Below are 20,459 nucleotides of genomic sequence, written 5' to 3' on the forward strand. Positions count from 1 at the left end.
GAAAAAGCACTTTTGGGACAAGCTTTAGGACCTTTTTCATCCCACAGATACAATGGCTCATTACATATTCCTATATTGTATATAAAATTTGTTGCGCTGTTTCTTGTTTATTAATAGGAAAAATGCTTGGCATTGGCTAATATACTAATTCATGGTCACAAGCACAAGATAGTATTTTTATAGAAATTAAAGAATATTCTTGATGTAGTTTCACTTTTGATTTTCTACATTTAATTTAAACATAAAGGTAGATATAGATATAATATTCTGTTCAATTAGATTCATCCAATGACTAAATTTGTATTTATCAAAGAAAAAGGAAATTTTATTCTTCCTTCCCTCAACTAAAAGATCTGCTCCAAAGGTAAAGAGCCCTCCAAAGCAGATTTAGAGACTTGAGGATGAGATGAGGTTTACTTATGTGATGTGAGATAATGTAGCCAATTCAATTTGAACTATTTTTCCAGACTGCTATACCAATGTAGTTTTTTAAACATTCCAGACTTGCTTAGCCCAGGAACCGAGACTGATATAGTGATGGAAGAAGGAAGTGATGACAACGACAGTGAAAGAAACAGTGGCCTCCTAGATGAAATGGAAGATTCTATGATGCCTGATGCTGAGATGGTGACAGTGAATCCAGGTGACAGCGGAGACATGCAGGACACTGATCTTGACCAGGATGAAAGTAACAGAATGATCAGGTGAATTTAGCATAGTGAGAGAACCAGTTTGATCTGGTGGTTAAGATACAGCTAGATAGCTGGAGGCTGAGTCCTGCCTTAGCCATGAAAGCCAGCTGGGTGACCTTGGGCCAGTTACACTTTCTCAGGCCAACTCACCTCACAGGGTTGTTGTGGAGAAAGGAGGAGGAAGGTCTTTTGGATATGTTTGCCACCTTGAGTTTCTTGGTTCTTTTCTCCGAGTAATATCATACTGAATAAAATGATATGTGTCTAAATTTAAAGTTCCATGTTAGTTTTATTGTAATATATTTTAATGTACTATTTTACTGAATGAGTCATTTAGATATAAGATTTCTTATATACGATCTAGATCAGGGGTGTCATGCCGAAACCGCACTCACCCCATTGCCGACAATGGAAAAAAAGTTGCGATACATTGCGATACATCACGTGACATTGCGAGTTTGATACCCCTGATCTAGAGCAATCTTCTGCATTATGCAAAAATCAATTAGATTATATCAAACAAGTAGCCATGTAACTCCTTTCAAAACCTTCTGGTGACATTTCTGTGTTGGGGTGGGGCTATGTAAGTTCATAAATGTAACAAATGAATGCAATTCTAGATATTATTATACTGCAATAAATAGCTGTTCAGAATTACTTGAGTGGAACAAGTAACCCTTTAAATTGTCCCTCTTTGAAAACTTCATTCAAATAATGTTATTTGGTTTACTGTTTTTTTTTTAAGCCCTTCAACAAGCAATAATATCCCATTAATGAGAGTGGTACAATCTGTCAAACATGCAAAAAGGAGAAGTAGTACAGTAATAAAAGAAGGATGGATGGTACACTACACAAGCAAAGACAGTTTGGTAAGGAAGTAATTAGCTGAACCTTTTATTTAACACTGAAATAAAGAACATTCTTTAGGTTACTTTGCAGAAGTCTTGTTCATGATTACATTGTGTATGCTATAGTTTAATTTCCATGTATACAAAGTGCTTCAGGAGTCACACAAAAAGCAAACAACCTGGGATGGTATTCAAAGAACTTAGGTAGTGTACAAAGGGACACTCAGGTGTTCCCACAAAATAGGTTTCCTATTGTATGTATTGGAATAACATCTAACATCTGTAACATTTCATTTAAGAGTTGGTTATAAAGGGAGCTTTCTCTGTACTGAGTAATCTTTTCTCATTGATGTCTATAAGAATAGATATTTTCCACCACATATTTCATGGTTCCTTTCTGTTATCTTATGTTGGTTAGTATGAAGTCAAGAACAGGAGTCCTCAATCCCCTGATGCTGGCCTGTGGCCTGTTGGGAACTGGACCATACAAGCAGTGAGCACGTTTGCGAAGCTGCATCCATTCCCCCTTTTCCCCCCACCGCCACCAGAGGTCCACAGAGCTGGAAAGGTTGGGGACTGCTGGTCAAGAACATCTTGATTGCCTGACACCTTGGATTTATAAACAGGCAGTGTTATTTAATAGATCCTAGTTTTTTGCTTTGAATAGTACCCTGTGTATAATTAGAAAACAATATATAAATTTAATAAATAAATAAATATCCTTTTTCTAACACTTCAAGATTTCACATATAATACCAGTTTTGACTCAAAATGTTGTATGTTAATCAGTTTGTATCTGATCAATTAATGCAAAACGATAAATAGAAACTTTGTATAAATTTTGGCAAACAAAATGTTATTTTATAGATAAATATTTCTAAGGGAAGTTAAAGAAAACATTTGACAAATGTTACCCAGTGGAAAATGCAATCTTCAGAAAATAACATAACAAAACATGCAGAGAAACATGTGGCACTATTGGAGATTGGATTTAACATACTACTTTTAGGCAATATAAAATGATGTTCAGAAGCACTTCTTTGTATTAACTTATTAGTATAAATCTGCATCATTGCATTATTTTATTTTATTTCATTATTGCTGCATTCTTTACTATAATGAAAGTATTTTAATTTTCTATTTCCATACAGAGGAAGCGGCACTACTGGAGATTGGATAGCAAATGTATCACTTTGTTTCAAAATGAAACTGAAAGCAAATATTACAAGGTAAAATGGTTTCAGGTTCAAGACGAAGTTTAATTACATACTTACTGATTTGGACTTGGATGCTGCCTGACTCCAATTGACTCTGGATGGGCACAATATGAAAATAAAACAACAAATATATAATAATAATTCAGCCTATAATACTACTGAGAGTTGTCCTCTGAAGAAGGTTATCTAGTTGCTAGGATTGGGAACAGTCCTTTCCTCTTTCACATGTTAATTCTAGGAAAGAAACTTGGTTTAGTTTTCCCATTAGTACAGTGATTTTGGAGAATCTGATTTCAGCTCCAGTTTGAATCTGAGCAAGAAAATACATTTTTAATATACTTAGTGTGGAAATTGTGGGTTTCCAAACCTCAAATTAAACTTGATCTTACCAAGTTTCTCCAATGTTTCTAGTAAGCCTGAGCAAATTATCTGATGAGTCTTTACTGATGAATTAAACATCCCTCTGGATCTGCTTCTCAAAGCCATGAAGCAGCTGCAGCTGCTTTGAAAGCTCAGAGCAACTGCTTCCAGGTCCTCCTGAGATCTTTTGGACATGCATCTGCATGCCCAGAAGACATTTCCAGTGGGGTAGTTAGCAAATCAGCTCATCAAATGATTTGTAAAAACCAAGTGTCTAATACATCACTATTGATGCCAATATTTATCATTTAATTACTAAACATAATTATAATATTTAAATCGGCAGATGCCATGCAAAATACTGGAGGTAATACTTAAACCTAACCTTTCTCTGAGCTTTTTTTTTTTTAATTGGAGTTTCTAAGAAGAAAAGGTAAAGAAAACTCTCTGCAATTATCTTTTCATTTATTCTAATATTAACCATGGTTTTGGCTAAAAGTACTATCTGGATTCTAGCAGAATATTTGTGAGTCTCTCTGTGAGGGAGATGGGTTGTTTTAAAATGTGAAAGTAAAAAACTTTAGTGATATGTAGATTGTTAGGAACAAGGTGTGAGGGGGATAGGATCGAGCTGTTGCTATTTAGAACAGGGTTTTGCAAACTGTGAGGTATATCTTCCTCAGGGAGATATAGATCATGTCCAGAGGAAGTGGAGTACCACATGACAGGATGAGCTCCTTGCCCCAGCTCCTGCCAACCTAGCAATTTGAAAGCATGCAAATGAAAGTAGATAAATAGGTACCACTTTGGTGGGAGGGTAACAGTGTTCCATGTTCGGCATACAGACATGCTGGCCATGTGACCTTATCATAAATCTTACCATAAATCTACCGTTCCCAAAGTTTCATTGTGTTGTTTTCATTGTTCATTTGTATTCACTTTGTATTTGGATTTTTAAAGGAAGCGTGACATTAAGATTAAGGGGAGCTATCATGGCAAAAAGTTTAGGAACCCTTGATTTAGAGGTTAGTTTGTTAAGAGGAAGATCAGTTTAAGCTCATGATTCTCAAAGTTTGACCCTGTAAAGAACATTTAGCTTCCTCCCCAGATGGAGTACCAAGATGCAAGGACCAGAAAATTATAGAAGAGATAGAACTTCATGAGCTGAGAACTGGATTTCACTAAGTTCTCAAAAGTTGGGAACAAATCAGCTTTTAGATATATAAAATAAACAGAGCACCAATCCTGCAAAGAATAAACAAACTTTGGAAAAGAGGTCTTGGAATAACGTGAATAACCGTTCTTCACAGGAAATTCCATTGTCTGAAATACTATCCCTGGAAGCTGCAAAAAATATGAGTTTTTTACCAGAAGAAGCAAATCCCCACTGCTTTGAAATAACTACAGCTAATGTGGTTTATTATGTTGGGGAAAACATTGAAAACCTACCAAGTCCTTCAGCTAATAACAGCGTTCTCACAAATGGTTGTGGCCCAGATGTGGCGAGAATGTGGGAGATGGCAATCCAGCATGCCCTGATGCCTGTCATTTCCAAAGGAACATCCACTGCTTCAGGACCAAGTTTGCACAGTAAGTCTGAGGTCTCTGATCCCTATTCAGGTATACCACAGAAACATCCCAGACCAGTTAAAGGCTCAGTTGACATCTCCACAACACTGAAGTGGCTCATAACAACAACAGACATTTATTAGAAACAATTTGTTGGGTAGTGAACTAATGTTTAAAAAGTATAGTAGATATACTACTGCAAAGAATGAAATGGATCTCTCCATTTTACCCCAGCACCTAGGTCCATACTAATAGGCAAAGGTTCAAGTCAGTGCTATCAGGTGAGCAGAATCAGAAGAGGCAAAAATCTAAATATATTTTCATTGCAATTTGATTCTAATTTACTTTGGTTACATAGAAATAATATATTATTCCTTACTCTTATTCCTGTTTTCTTCTTTGCATGTGGCAAGTTCTCACAAATGCATGCATGACTACCTGCTGTTATAGTTTACAGTACTGTAATATTCTTTTATTTTATATTACATGTTATAAAATAATGATTGGATCTTTTCTTTCTAGGAAATATATCCATAAGCATTTCTGTATCCAATTGCGAAGTCCAAGAAAATGTGGTAATTCATTAGTTATTTCCATATTTTATTGTGGCAGTATGATCCCCCCCCCTTATTTACCTGCATTTAAGAATAGTTAAACAAATGAAGACATTTTCAGATCAAATCTAATTCCATTCACAGTGACATATGTATTTAAGTATCTTAGTTATGCTAATCTCAGAAACTATAGAAGACATTAAATGAACCTAACAAGAGAAAGCTCCTTCCTTAGGCTGATGTTTTCACTTTTGTTACTGTACCTGCCTTCCTGCTGCATAGCAACCTCCCTGCCTGGATTTCTAGACTTCATTTCCAGATGGGTGGTAGAGTTCATACCCAGAACTGTGTCCATAACACTGACACCATACTTGAAATCAGACTGGACAATTGAATCTCCTTGACCAAAATTGATTTAAACCTCCTTTAACAAAATTTAGGATACTGCCTTTGTACAGAATTCAATGGTGTGTTTGTTTGCTGTTTGTTTTAATTTAAGTTTCAAGAAATTAATTCAAGATGCAAAAATTTGTATCCACAGGATATCAGTGCAGTGTATCAAATATTTCCAGATGAAGTTTTAGGATCTGGACAGTTTGGAATTGTTTACGGAGGTAAGACTCTTTACCTATACATTGGGGAAATGAAATGAAATGTAAATGCAGGATTTCTAGGAATTTAGATTTTATATTATATAAATAGGAAGTTATGCGAAATTTAATTGCATGGAAAACAGAAGACAGAATAATTATTTAGTCATTTTTAACAAGTGGCACAAGATTGTTTATTCTGAGAAATATTGTTCATGATTATAGGATTCTGAAAGCACTTTGCACTACTTTTTTTTTGCATTTTTATTTCTTTGAATTTGAATTCAGAGAAATTTACTTCCCTGTCAGGATTACTGTGCTGCTTTTTTAAAAGTAAAATCTTGCTATGTTCATTTGAGGGCAAGAGGTCAGGCTGCTGATTTCTGGACAAAACTGGCTTCTCTTGAGAGTTCGCCTCATATTCATCCAATTCTTTTTCTATAATAGCTTATGGGAAACGTGTGCACACACTGGACTATGACTAGTGGCACTTTCTTTCAAGTGCTATGATTTGCATGGCAAAATTATGGACTATGTTATCTATAGTTCTTAGAAAAGTTTCATAATTTCTTGACATTTTACAAAACATAGAAGCAGAATTTGCAAACGAAACTCTGTTATGTAGTTTGGGTAGATTCATAGCCCTTTGCTCTTCTAAATGTATATACAAATTATTGTGCAGAGCAAGAAAGAAAGAATGGCTCATAACCTTTGTTCTTATCCTGTTCTCTTCTGTAATTCTCATGTACTGTTTTTGCTCTCTCAGAAATGTTTAAAAAGATTTAAATGTGAAAATATATTGCCTTTCCTCTTTATACTTGATGTGAAAAATGTAGTTGTGAATGATGGGTATTGTTATCCTAGAATATGCTAAGGTCTCTAGTTGGGGAAACCTGCCTTGGGTTAATCGTTAATTGGACAAGAAAAAAATTCCATTGTAAAAGGAAAAACTTAGATTTTAATAAAAGAAAAAGGTGAATTTTAAGAAGGCTCTGCTTCTTAGAACCGATCGTGTTAATTGGCATATTTTTCATCAAACAGGAAAACATCGGAAAACAGGAAGAGATGTAGCAATTAAAATCATTGACAAACTGAGATTTCCAACTAAGCAAGAAAGCCAACTTCGTAATGAGGTTGCAATTTTACAGGTATCTTTTATTTAATTACCAATTATATCCTGTATGTATTTAATTTAGAGCAGGGCAATAAAACTTGCTGAGAAAAGCTCCAGCAGGAAAAATCTATGGAACTAATTTTATGCTGAATCACCAGATAAAGTTCTTAAGTAATGCCTCTTTATTAGATAATTTCTAATCTATTTTAAATACAGGAATTTGGAAATCAAAATGACCAGTATTTATAGCAGTTAATATTAATTTGTAAGATAATTATAATTCAGATATATATCAGTGCATATTAAGGTTCTGTTTCTCCTTGTAAATGTAACAATGTAAGATTAACCCATATCAGTCATTTTAAAAAAGGGAGGGGTTTGTTGAATGTTTGTGTGTGTGTTTGTATGTATGAGAGAGAGAGAGAGAGAGAGAGAGAGAGAGAGAGAGAGAGAGGGAGAGAGAGAAAGAAAGAAAGAGAGAGAAAGAAAGAAAGAAAGAAAGAAAGAAAGAAAGAAAGAAAAAAAGAAAGAAAGAGAAAAATGAGTTTCTCCCTTGAACTTAGGCAGATCACATCTTATGTTCAAAATTATCTACATTTTTAGCAGCAGTGTTTACAGTAAGAAAGCCTTCCTGTATCTGGATCTAGATGTGAACACTCAACTAAACACTAAATGAAGCAGTGTACGTGGTTTTACAGTTAGATGCTAATGGCATAGGTTTTACATCATAGATGCTAAAGACAAGCTCTTTTTCCAAATGTTAATAAATCAGAGGCACTCATGGCAAATTCATAGAATTTTATATGATAGATGCTAATGGGGAACATGTTCTCCACTGTCAATACTAATTCATCATAGTTCACTTTACAGAAACATTTTAGTTTGTCTTTAGGCCTGGTTCTTAACTGGAGATTGTACTGATCACTACATATCTCTGGAGTAAATATTAAAGAGCAGGTATGGTGACCCAGGGCATGGCACAAAGGCAACACAGTCAACTGGCAGTTCAAACCGCCCCTTTATTGCTCCAAATGTTCCCCAAATGCTCCCATGTTTCTGGCAAGTCCCAGAACAAGTAATCACACACACACACACACACACACACACACACACACCCCCTTTCAACAGCCTATGGCTGCAAGTAGTTTCAAAAGTTTTTAGATTAAAACAGCAATTTACTCAAGGCCAAATAGATAACAAAGAAAGGAACATATATCCAAATCTTATGAGTCTGTGGAAATACATGCTTGCCTGAGTAGTTTCAGAAGAGAAGCCAAAATTCAATCTGAGGTTTGGAGCACCAAATCAAGTTTGTCAGCCAATCCAATGGTCAAAGTTTCAGGGTTTACAAGGGAAAAATCACAACACAGAACAAGAGATCAGAGAATTGTTTCCAACCTCGGCAACGGTACACAAACCTCCAATAATTCAGCATTTGTTCCCGACAAATGCCCCTCGCCACAGCGTCTCCTTAAGTCTCAGTCCCCAGGTCTGCCTTGTGAAAAGGGGTGGGGTGCTCTCCTCCTGAGTTTTCGGGCCTGCCTGTGTTGTTCCCTCCTTCTCTCTACTCTCCATGTTCCAGGATCAAGAGGGGGTGGCCCTTGCTCATCGCCTGAGCTCTGTCTCTCATGTTCATCCTGCTCCTGTTCCTCCCTGCCTTCAAGCCATCCCAATCCTGAAAGGCCCTGCCCTGCCTCGGCCTACTCCTCCCCATATTCCTCCAAAGCCAACTATGCCTCTCCCTCAATCTCCATGGCTCCAGTTCCAGCTCATCTTCCTCAGCAGATTCAGGCTCCGATGGGGACATGACAGTAGGGAACATTACTTTGTAAATTATAAAATACAGGCAGTCCTTGACTTAAGACCACAATTGAGCCCAAAATATCTGTTGCTAAGTGGGACATTTGTTAATTTTGCCCCATTTTATGACCTTTCTTGCCATAGTGGTTAAGTGAATCACTGCAGTTGTTAAATTAGTAACACATTGTTAAGTGAATCGGGCTTCCCCATTGACTTTGTTTGTCAGAAGGTCTCAAAAGCTGATCATATGACCCCAGGACACTGCAACCGTTGTAAATATGAGCCAATTGCCAAGCATTCAAATTTTGATCACATGATCATGGGGATGCTGCAGTGGTCATAAATGTGAAAAACAGCCATAAGTCACTTTTTTCAATGCTGTTGTAATTTTGAATGGTCACTAAATGAACTGTTGTAAGCCAAGCACAACCTGTAGTTTGATTAAAACAAAACAGTCAAGTTCCCTATCTAGAGAAAAATGTTAATGTGTCAGACCAAATTTTTAACATGTTCTAAGCAGATTTGTGCTATCCTGGGTACTTAATTAGCACAGCATTACTAATGTATTTTCTTCCTGCCTTGTTATACTTAACGCTGGTGCCAAAGGACTTGAAAAATGAATGGCTGCACAATAACCTAATATTTCATGAAACTTGTTATTGGATGGAGACAAATTGGCTCATTTAAATAGTGTTTATCTTTTATTATAGAATCTGCATCACCTAGGTGTTGTAAATCTGGAATGCATGTTCGAGACACCAGAAAGAGTATTTGTTGTTATGGAGAAGCTCCATGGAGATATGTTGGAGATGATTTTGTCAAGTGAAAAAGGAAGGTTGCCAGAGCGGATAACCAAGTTTTTAATTACACAGGTAAGAGCCTATTAGGATGGACATCAAATATGATGCTAAATTTCATGTAAAATTCAATTCTATAAATAAAATATATTTTTTAAAAAAAATATGTATAAAAGAGGTCATTTAGAGATGAATGTAGAAGCCAATTTTAGCTTTGTTTGGCTTGTAGTATTTTCAGTTTTGTCCTATTTCTACATTACTTTGCAGTTTCTTTTTTTTAAAAAAAAAGTCTACAAGGATATTTCATGTGTGTTTCTCCTAATTTACACATTTTGCATGCATTTTTGCATCATCAACACATTTTTTTACAAGCAGTTTCCTTTATAGTATTTCACCAATATACATATTTTTATTTGGAAAAGTGCTGTGCAAAACTCTTAAGAAGTGTGAATACCAAAAATGACTGTGGCATTGTTCATATATTGATTCAGAAGGTGTGAATTGGTAATTGGATATTAAAATGCAAACTGAACAAATTCTCCAGTGCAATTCAGGTTAAGCAAAGAATTTGCTGAACTGCTTTTTCCTGAATTAGTCTGACAGTATGTGCGAGCCAATGTTTTTGTAGAGTCAGTAATAGCAATAGAGTATTGGTGATGTTTTACAGAAACTTAATATGTTCTTCTCAATTTGTAAATTGTTTCTCCAATTTGGAAAAGGATCATAAAATAAAATTTTTAAAATCAGCTCAGTTAAATCACCATCTTTGTGTTTGTTGATGTTATGTCACATTTCTAGGAATGCATTAATATATAAATAAATATTGAATGGTTTTTCTATGTTACAGCACAGTTAACTTGTTTCTTTACAGATTCTTGTTGCTTTGAGGCATCTTCATTTTAAAAACATTGTTCATTGTGATCTCAAGCCAGAGAATGTATTGTTAGCATCAGCTGACCCTTTTCCACAGGCAAGTCAGAGTATTTTTCTTTGCAGTAATATAATTCAATCCTTTATTAAAACAAATTACGAGTTACTGAAACTGATTTATTGAAAATTTTTAAAATTTTTACAGATAGGGAAAAGAAAAGACAAAAAACAAAAAACAACCCTACCCAACCACCCCAACCCTCCCACTCCATCCCCCCAACCTTCCCAGAGCTGAATATAGGCTTAATTAAAATTTCTAAAAATCTTAAAAAAAGATTTAAAAAGTATAAACCATAAATATATCTAAATACATTACATAAACTTATAAGATAATTAACAATAATATATATGTAAAAAAGCATAAATATTAAAAAAAAATGCTTAAAAAGAAAAAGAATAAAAAAGAAAAGAAAGAAGAAAAGATCTATATATATATAAAAAAAGAAGTAAAATAAGATAAAATAAAAATAAGAAATATAAGGAAAGAGAAGAAAAAAAAATACAATCTATAAAATATTAAGATTTATATATAAGTTATTAAAAAACTAAGTAATATTTTTTATATCCAACTTATGTTGTATAAAATCTATCCATTTTTCCCATACCGCAAAAAACTTCTCTTGCGATTGATCCTTTAAAAAAGCTGAAATCTTTGCCATTTCCGCCAAATAAGAAACTTTAAAAAACCATTCTTGCAAGGTAGGCAAAGATTCCTTCTTCCAGTATTGCCCTACTAACAACCTTGCGGCTGTGATTAAATTTAACATCAGTATAACCTCCTTAGCATCACAATCAGTAATGATACCCAACAAAAACAATTGTGGGGTAAATTTTACCCTCCTTCTAAAAATTCTTTGAATATTCCACCATATCTTAATCCAAAAAGCTTTTATATTTTTACACGACCACCAAATATGATAATAAGTAGCATCCAAACAACCACATCTCCAACATTTAGGCTGTAAGTCAGGATACATACGAGACATTTTTTGTGGATCAAGGTGCCATCTATAAAACATTTTGTAAAAATTCTCCCTTAAGTTCTGGGCTTGTGTAAATTTAACATTCCTCACCCAGATGGTTTCCCAGGTATCTAGTAGAACTGGTTCACCAAAATTTTGTGCCCATTTAATCATACATTCTTTAATTAGTTCTGGTTCTGAATCCAGTTCTACTAGCATCCCATAAATTCTCTTAATATGAGTTCGCCTTTGGTCTTTTACTTGTTTAAAAAGATCTTCATCTTCTCTAAGCAAACCCATATTACGATCTATCTTCCATCTATCCACTATTTGTCTATACTGGAACCATGAATATGTAATATTTTCATGTGCTAAATCTTCCAAAGATTTTAACTGCCAATTTTTACCATCCCATCTGAGTAATTGTGTATAAGAAACACTATCCATCTTAACTCCTCTCCTTATCCCCTATATCGCATGCCAAGGTATAGTCCATAATGGTATTTTAAAATCACTTTTATAATATTTCCTCCAAACCCGAAGTAAAGAAATCTTTATAATATGAGATTTAAAAACCCGATCAACTTTTTTATTAAAAGTTAAATAGGCATGCCATCCAAAAAGTAAATCCCAACCCTCCAAGTGAAGTATTTCTACATTTGTTAAATTAACCCAGTCATTAAGTAATGTTAAAGCCACAGCATCATAATACAATTTCAAATTCGGTACCTTCAGTCCACCTCTCTCACGAATATCTTGCATAATTTTAAGCTTTACTCTTGGTTTTTTCCCTGCCCAAATAAATTTATTGATACCTTTCTGCCATTCATTTAAGTTAACCTCATTCTTTAAGATAGGTATCATTTGAAATAAAAAGAGAAACTTTGGCAGGACATTCATTTTAATCACCGCAATTCTTCCCATAAGGGATAATTGCAACTTCTCCCAATTTTTCAAATCTCTTTGTACCCTGACCCACAACCTTTCATAATTATTTTTATACAATTTTACATTAGAAACAGATAAAGTGACCCCCAAATATTTTATCTTATCAACAACTTCAAAGTCTGTCAAGTTAACCAGAGTCTGCTTATCCAAATTAGTCATATTTTTGGGTAATATTTTAGTCTTATTATTATTAATTTTAAAACCCGAAACCCGTCCATATTGGTAAATCAATTGTAACAACTCTACTACAGAATAGGTAGGTTGAGACAAGGTAACCACCAAGTCATCTGCAAAAGCTCTTAGTTTATATTCTTTTTTATTAACTTCTATTCCTTTTATTTCCTGGGATTCTCGAATTTTAATCAGCAGAATTTCCAAAGTTAAAACAAACAGTAGTGGTGACAATGGGCATCCCTGTCTTGTCCCTTTTTCTATTGTGAAAACCTCTGACAAACCCCCATTGACTATAAGTTGTGCCGTTTGTTTTTGATATATAGCACCAAGAGCTTGTAAAATTTTTTCTCCAAAGTTCATATCCTCAATTAATCTTAACATAAACTGCCAATTCAATTGGTCAAAAGCTTTTTCAGCATCTAAAAATATCAGTCCTGCAGAAACTTGGTTATTCTTATCTAAATATTCTAGTAACTTAATAATTTGTCTAACGTTAGAGTTACTGAAACTGATTTATGACACTCAAGCTTTACTCGCTTTTTACTGAAATATAAAATTATTTTTAAGAAAATGATGTAAGAAAACATATTTCATTTTCTTGAAGCTACGCTCCTCAAAGTATGATTTAATTCTTTGTTCCAATAATGCTTTCCATGACCATAGTCCACTAACATAACTAAGGAACCAGTAACATTTATCATTTTATACTTCTTTAAATTCCAAGATGTGAAACAATGCATCTTGATTTTAATATGAATTATATGAATATAAATTAAATTATATGTGAAAACTCTCATGAGATTTTCTAGATTTTCTTTGTGTGTATCTATACATAAGTTAATTAGCTATAATGGGGAATTCTGACATTATCATTGCCTCTTATAATAATAAACTTTAATATACATGAAGTTACATGAAGATGAATTCCAGATTGTACCATGTTTCCCCAAAAATAAGACCTGGTCTTATTTTTTTTCCTCCAAAAGAGGCATCAGGTCTTATTTTTTTGGGGGGGTATCTTTTCCACTCACTTCACGATGGCAGCACCAACAGCCCCGCCCAGCCCGCCCATTTCTTCTGTGGCTGAAGGAACAACTTCATTCTGCAGCTGAGAATAGAGCTCTGGCCTGCATTTCTCGGTCAGAGGCCCTTCCAGAAAGGCTTCTGACTGCTAAATGCAAGCTGGGGGACGCCGTAGAAGAAGTGGGCTGGTGAGGACAGGGAGGTGTCAATTCATGGGAGGTCTGGTAAGTGGGTGCAGGGCATATGGGGCAGCTCCACCCCCCACCCCCAATCTAGTTTGATTTTTAGGCATGCACCTTGCCCCCAAACTAGGGCTTATTTTGGGGGATATGGCTTATATTAGGCCCATCCCCAAAAATCAAGCTAGGTCTTATTTTTGGGGTAAGCCTTAAGTGAAATATATTAGAGCATCTAAATCTGCATAATACTTCATGAACTATGAAGTATAGTACACTTGCAAATATAGCGACTGAGCACAGATGAAACATGTTCTTTCTGGTGGTGGTCAAAGCCAAAGTCCTAGTGGCTACTGGTTGATTTCTTAGGATGATAAAGCAGTATCCTCCTTTTCTCCTGGAATAGTTTGCTTAATTTTAAAGCAGTGCCTCTGTCTCTATGTGACTTTTGAATAACAAAGAACAATTAATTAAGTCAGAAAATATACATACCTGCCTTTATTTTTATTTTTAAAAGCTTTTTTAAAGCATAGAGCAATCAACTAAATATTTGTATTACAAATATATGAGGAACTAATATATTTATATTGCTAGGGAAATGTATGGTCTGATATTAGTTACATCATATACATTCTATAAGAAACTGTATTTACTACTCCTTTCCTCCATTCTCTCTCTAGCTCTACAATTGTTGCTTATATAGTAAGGCTCTGAATGTAAAGTTATTTCAATACTATTACTACTAATAATAATAACTTCAGAATTCTAATAGACAGACCAAATAACATGATAAGAAAGACAAAAAAAAAGTTTGGATAGTGGACATGACAGCACCTGGAGCTAGCAGAATAGAACAGAAGGAATTGGAGAGGATAACAAAATACAAACACCTGCCACTAGAAATAGAATGACTATGGCAAAAGAAAGCAAAAGTAGAACCACTAATAATAGGTGCCTTGGGTGCAATCTCAGAAGAACTGGAGCACACTTGAATGCTATCAGCATTGGCAAAATCACAGTCAATTGCAAAGTGCAGCTTTACTCAGAACAGCTTACCTCCTATGATGATACCTCTAACACCATAAAACATCAACATCTGCCTGTCCCAGGTCCTTGAGAGGACTTGATCGGTAGACAAAAATGCCAAATCCAGTCTGAACACCTGGCTGACTGTGTGATGAACCATTATGAATTATAATAATTTCACTCTTAAGTGTGATTTTAAAGAAAGGATTCTATGTGTTTTGTATGTATTTAGTACAATTTATGAGAATGCACCAGTGATATAAAGAAGCCTAGTAAGTTACTATTAAAATGCTACAGTACTAATATGCACAACGCTAACACAAATCAAATATTCTCTGTACTAAATTCCCATCTTGAAAGCTGCTAAACTGATACTCTTGTGCATAGTTTATTGCTTTTTTGAAGCTATAAATATATAGAGATTTTAGCTCCAACTATTTTTGTCCACTAGCAAAATTGATATTACGCCAAGTACTGACCTGCCACTTTCCCCCAGTAGGTGAGAGTATCTTTTACAACAAATAAGTGGGATGTATGTGGGAAGGAGGGGGCACATCCTATTATATAAGTAAAAATTAATTTATCTGATATTGGATATAGCCCTTCTTCATAAAAGTTATCTCATCAATTTTTGTACCCAATAGGTGAAGCTTTGTGATTTTGGTTTTGCCCGGATTATTGGAGAGAAGTCATTCAGACGTTCACTTGTGGGTACACCAGCCTATCTTGCTCCTGAAGTTCTGAGAAACAAAGGATATAACAGATCACTTGATATGTGGTCTGTTGGAGTCATTATTTATGTTAGTCTCAGTGGTACATTTCCATTCAATGAAGATGAGGATATTCATGATCAAATCCAGAATGCTGCTTTTATGTACCCACCTAATCCCTGGAAGGAAATCTCTCATGGAGGTATTTATTTATTTATATTTGTACTTATATATCTATTAATTAAACAATATATTCTGCCTTTTCATAGATGATGTCAAAATATAATTACAGGTTGTCCTTAACGTACCTTAATTTATTGACTGTTCAGAGTTACAATGGCACTGAAAAAAGTGACTTATGACGTTTTTCACACTTAAGACTATTGCAACATGCCCATGGTCATGTGAACAAAATTCATATGCTTGGCAACTGACTCATACTTATGACAGTTGCAGTGTCCTGAAGTCATGTGATCACCTTTTGTGACCTTCTGACAAGTAAACTCAATGGGGAAGCCAGATTCACTTAACAACTCTGTTCCTAACTTAGCAACTGTCATGATTCACTTAATAAATGTGGCAAGAAAGGTCATAAACTGGGACAAAATTCACTTAACAAACATCTCACTTAACAATAGAAATTTTGTGCTTGGTTGTGATCATAAGTTAAAGCAATGGTTCTTAAACTTTTTGAAAGAATCGCCCCCTTGAGCCAATGAGAAAGTTGTCATCGCCCCTCCTACCCCAACATAACTTCTCAATCACAACATAGGAAATAATTCTTCAATTTATGCAAACACTTTTTTATTTTCTTTAAAATTGTCATCAGGACATATCTATGCAAATAATTTATTTCCAGTCTTTTTCCCACATCTCAACTGTTTGAAAAATTTTGGTGCCACCTGTCACTTTATTCCCAAACTTCGTGATACATGTATTTCATTATTATCTTATTTATTCAAGACACTTAAATGTAATGACCACTGAAAACAAAATTCAATTGCAAGAAAGTAAAATGCCCAAAAAGAAAAACAGTAACATTTAGTGATTGAATTACATGTGAAATTTAAGACGCAAAAAGAAATATAAAAAGGGTAGAGGCTGCTGTGCAACGCGCATGAAGATAAGCAATGCGCATTCACATATGTATGGCGTTCTGTACTGAAGCTAGCTGGAGGAACATTTGAAAACACAATTCAATCCACTAATAGCGAGCAATCTGATGTTTTTGTATGACAGATATGCAGCCATTCACTGTATGAAAAAGTCTCAAAAGTGTCCCCAAAACGTCTCGCTCTATCGCCCCCATATCGCCCCCTTTTTGTTCCTTCACCCCCGCATCGCCCCTTTTTGTTCTATCGCCCCCCTGAAAAGTGAAATCGCCCCCTGGGGGGCAATATCGCCCAGGTTAAGAACCACTGAGTTAAAGGATACTTATATCTCTTATCCATTAATAAGAGCCATAATTATCCATATATACAAATATTAAAAAGATACAATTAAAACCTTAAAGAGAACATTGTGGCTGACATTCAATTTATTATTTTATTGTTATATTTTAAATAGAAAGTGCGTGAATTCTTTCTTCCTTCCTTTTTATCAAAAATCAAAACAAAACATTCAAGAAGTTACTTGACTGCACACTTCTTCCGCTTATGTACCTGGAGACAAAAGGCCCCTGGAGAGAGACTTCATGATGTATAATAATTTATCCTTTAAGGGAACTAATAGAATCCTGTGTTGCATTCTGTACTCTCATTTAGATTTATCACTGAAAATATTTAATCACATCTCATTGAATTACATCAATTTATTAGCACTTCAGATTTGCTTCACAAAAATTGTTTCTGAGAGCCCTGGAACACAAAGAGAATGTGTCTGCCATGCCCTAAAGCAGTCTAACCTTTTTCTAAGACTGCTCTCCAAAGAATTTTTGGATACTGAATCTGAAGCTTCAACCAACATACTAGTGAACGTTGATTTATGACCAACATCATAAAGACGTTGACCAGAGATGGAATCTTTCTATGTTTGAATCTCTCTGTATGTACATCATGTTATGTATCAGCTGGATATCTTCTTTTAATAATGTAGCATAAGAACACTGAGACATTTGAAAACTGGGATCCTTGGTGTTTTCTGAGCTTGCTGGTTTTCTTGCAGACATTTCATTACCAAATTGGTAATATCAGCAGTGCTCTATTGGTATATTTGAAAAGAACCAGAACTGGATTATTTCTTAAAATAGAGGTGGAAAAAATGGTATTCTCTAGAAGTTGATAACTAAAACTATTTTTATATAATTCTATGATGGTTGCAGGTCTATAGAATACCTCTCTTGAGTTATAGGATGAAACAATCCAGCTTTTAAAAACTATTTTATATATGTTATGCTGGAAATTAACATCAAGCTCATTAGAACCTACTTTCCTAGGACTAATACCATGCTTAAATAGGTAGGCTTATAATTTATGGTTTTCAAGTGACTTGTTAAGCCAGCTCTCAAGCTAGGAATTTCAGAAAATATACATGGGAATTAGCAATTACTGATAGCAATAGCAATAGCACTTAGACTTATATATCACTTCACAGTGCTTTACAGCACTTTGTAAGTGGTTTACAGAGTCAGCATATTGCCCCCAACAATCTGGTTCCACTTTTTATTGACCTCAGAAGGATGGAAGGCTGGGTCAATCTTGAGATGGTCCAGATCGAACTCCTGGCAGTGAGCAGAGTTAGCCTGCAAGACTACATTCTAATCACTGCGCCACCAATTGCTTGTCACTTGAAAAAAGGCTATAGAAAATAGTAAAATAGAATGATGCAATCTAATAATTTCAATGAACAAAAAAGAATTATTAACAGTATAACATGCATTTTCTGTGCCTAGGATATTTCTTATTTGTTGCAATCTCATTCTTTTTAACTATCAATACTCTTGATCTGGCTTCTGAATAATCAGTAAAAATTATTCATGGTAGACACATATCCCTCAGCATTTTGTGACATTGTTTAATGTGACCCTTACAATCATGTAATAGTCTTGATAAATATTGTCTTAAGTATTTTATTCACAATATTATGATGCTTTTGCATGGATAATATGAAACATACTTTCAAACAAGCAATAGACAGTAGAAAACTGTACTGATCTCAATAATGATTTATTATTTATATTTCATATTTCTAAACCACCCATCTTCAAAGAAAGGCTTGGGCAGTGTGTAATATAGTATAACAAATAAATATAACAAAAGATTAAAATTAAATTAGGATCAAAACATTTAGAATGATAGAATAATGACAATTCAACATCAAAAAGGGGAAAAGAAAAAAAATCCTAAGAAAGCCATTTAATCATGGCTATTACAGCCTGGGGGGGGTGGTGGTGGTTCTCATGGGAGTTGCTAGCCTCACAGCTGAGTGGTCTTCTGGATCCCCTCCACAAGGCCGCAGAACCAAGTTTTGACCCCTTTGAGAAGACTAAGAGATTGGGGCTTTCCCCACCTCTGGGGGCAGCATGTTTCATAAAGCAGGGCAGAGAAGGCTCTCTTCTTAGACTGCTGGTTGAAATTCTTTGACTAACAGTTCTGCAGCATGCCTTCCCTGCCTGATTGAGTGAGACAGGCTGATGAGATAGGACAAAGCCGGTTCTGTATGTAACCTGGTTTTATGCCATGTAGACCTTTATAGATGATGACCAACATTTTGAATTGGACTCAGAAACAAACTGGTACCCAGTTCAGTTCATGAAGCAAAGGTGTTACATGTGCTCTTCTTGGGCCACCCACTATGACCACACACACATGGTGCAATCAGAAGCTTCCAGATACTTTTTGGGGATTGCCCCATGTAAAATGCATTGCAATAGTCCAATCCAGAAATGACCAGGACATGAGTGACCAAGGAAAGAGCCTCCCTACCAGCAAAGGACATAGAATTATTATTGATTATCCCAGTTAAATTAATTATCCTGATTAACGATTCCTGAGGGTGCTAATATGCATATGGACCTTCTAAGAATTGTTGACAGCTTCTGTATGACAAACTTGATTATCCACTCAATATAAAGATAACTATTTGAAAAGACATCAAATGTATGGTTTTCAGTTGTGCTTTAATATTTTATTTCATTTCCAAATGCGATAAACCCACAGTGGCCAAATATTCCTTGCCATTTCATTACTTCTGAAGTGGAAATTTAATATAAAACTTCAGACAAATTATGGTAAAGACACATTTTTGATTCTGTTATTGAGAATAGCAAATTATATTTAACCAAGAAAAATTAAATTGAAGAATGCACGGATGTGCAATTTTTCCAGCTGGAACTAAGTGTTCATGGGAGCAATATATTACAAGCCACCTTCATGTATTTCCAGATATAAAGAGGAATCATGTAATGACTGGACAACATTTCTATGTCCCTGGAAGTGATTTGGTATTGGCTGTTTTAGCTTTAATGGGTATGTGTTGAGAGTGGATATCTGGAAAAGAATACCTAATATATGACAGCTCTTTCCCTTAAACTAAATCTATGCAATGCACGGAGGTCAGTTACGTTTAGCCAATGTTCACACTCATTTACTTTATCGTAAGGGTAACCAATGAAATCCTTTGGAACTTTTCCAGTTGTAATTGTCTTCCTACCTAAAACACTACAATATTGTCTTAGGAGAATGGAATAGCCAGAGAATAAGTTTCTTTAAAAAGCCCTATGTTGAATTATAATATCATATTCTATATATAAAGCCATCTTTTATCATCTCCTAGCTAGTATAAATGCTAACATAATCATATTGATTTGTCTGTAGAGAATAGATATATCAACACACGAGAAGACTTTATTTCACTTTTTACCACCACAGTTTTCCAGCCAAACAGCTTGCCTGGAAATGAAAACTGCACAGAGAAAAGCAAAAATGAGAAGTTATATATTGTACGTTAAGGTCCTGCCCATTAAACTGTT

At 34.9% G+C, this 20,459-nt stretch overlaps 1 protein-coding gene across 5 annotated transcripts in view; it reads left to right on the top strand.

Moving 5' to 3' along the window:
* The window catches only part of PRKD1 (protein kinase D1), a 116,169-nt gene that overhangs the window by 93,894 nt on the left and 1,816 nt on the right, over nucleotides 1–20,459 (top strand). For all 5 annotated transcript variants that reach the window (XM_039351921.1, XM_039351920.1, XM_039351922.1 and 2 more), the window contains 10 exons: nucleotides 503–704; nucleotides 1,438–1,561; nucleotides 2,692–2,769; nucleotides 4,428–4,707; nucleotides 5,209–5,261; nucleotides 5,782–5,854; nucleotides 6,872–6,978; nucleotides 9,455–9,616; nucleotides 10,413–10,511; nucleotides 15,425–15,692. In XM_039351921.1, the coding sequence (XP_039207855.1) occupies nucleotides 503–704; nucleotides 1,438–1,561; nucleotides 2,692–2,769; nucleotides 4,428–4,707; nucleotides 5,209–5,261; nucleotides 5,782–5,854; nucleotides 6,872–6,978; nucleotides 9,455–9,616; nucleotides 10,413–10,511; nucleotides 15,425–15,692 (1,446 nt within the window). The remainder of the gene's footprint in view (nucleotides 1–502; nucleotides 705–1,437; nucleotides 1,562–2,691; nucleotides 2,770–4,427; nucleotides 4,708–5,208; nucleotides 5,262–5,781; nucleotides 5,855–6,871; nucleotides 6,979–9,454; nucleotides 9,617–10,412; nucleotides 10,512–15,424; nucleotides 15,693–20,459) is intronic.

Source organism: Crotalus tigris, unplaced genomic scaffold (assembly GCF_016545835.1).
Source record: "Crotalus tigris isolate CLP2741 ecotype Arizona unplaced genomic scaffold, ASM1654583v1 scf7180000018371.15429387391:27106975, whole genome shotgun sequence".
Taxonomy (NCBI): domain Eukaryota; kingdom Metazoa; phylum Chordata; class Lepidosauria; order Squamata; family Viperidae; genus Crotalus; species Crotalus tigris.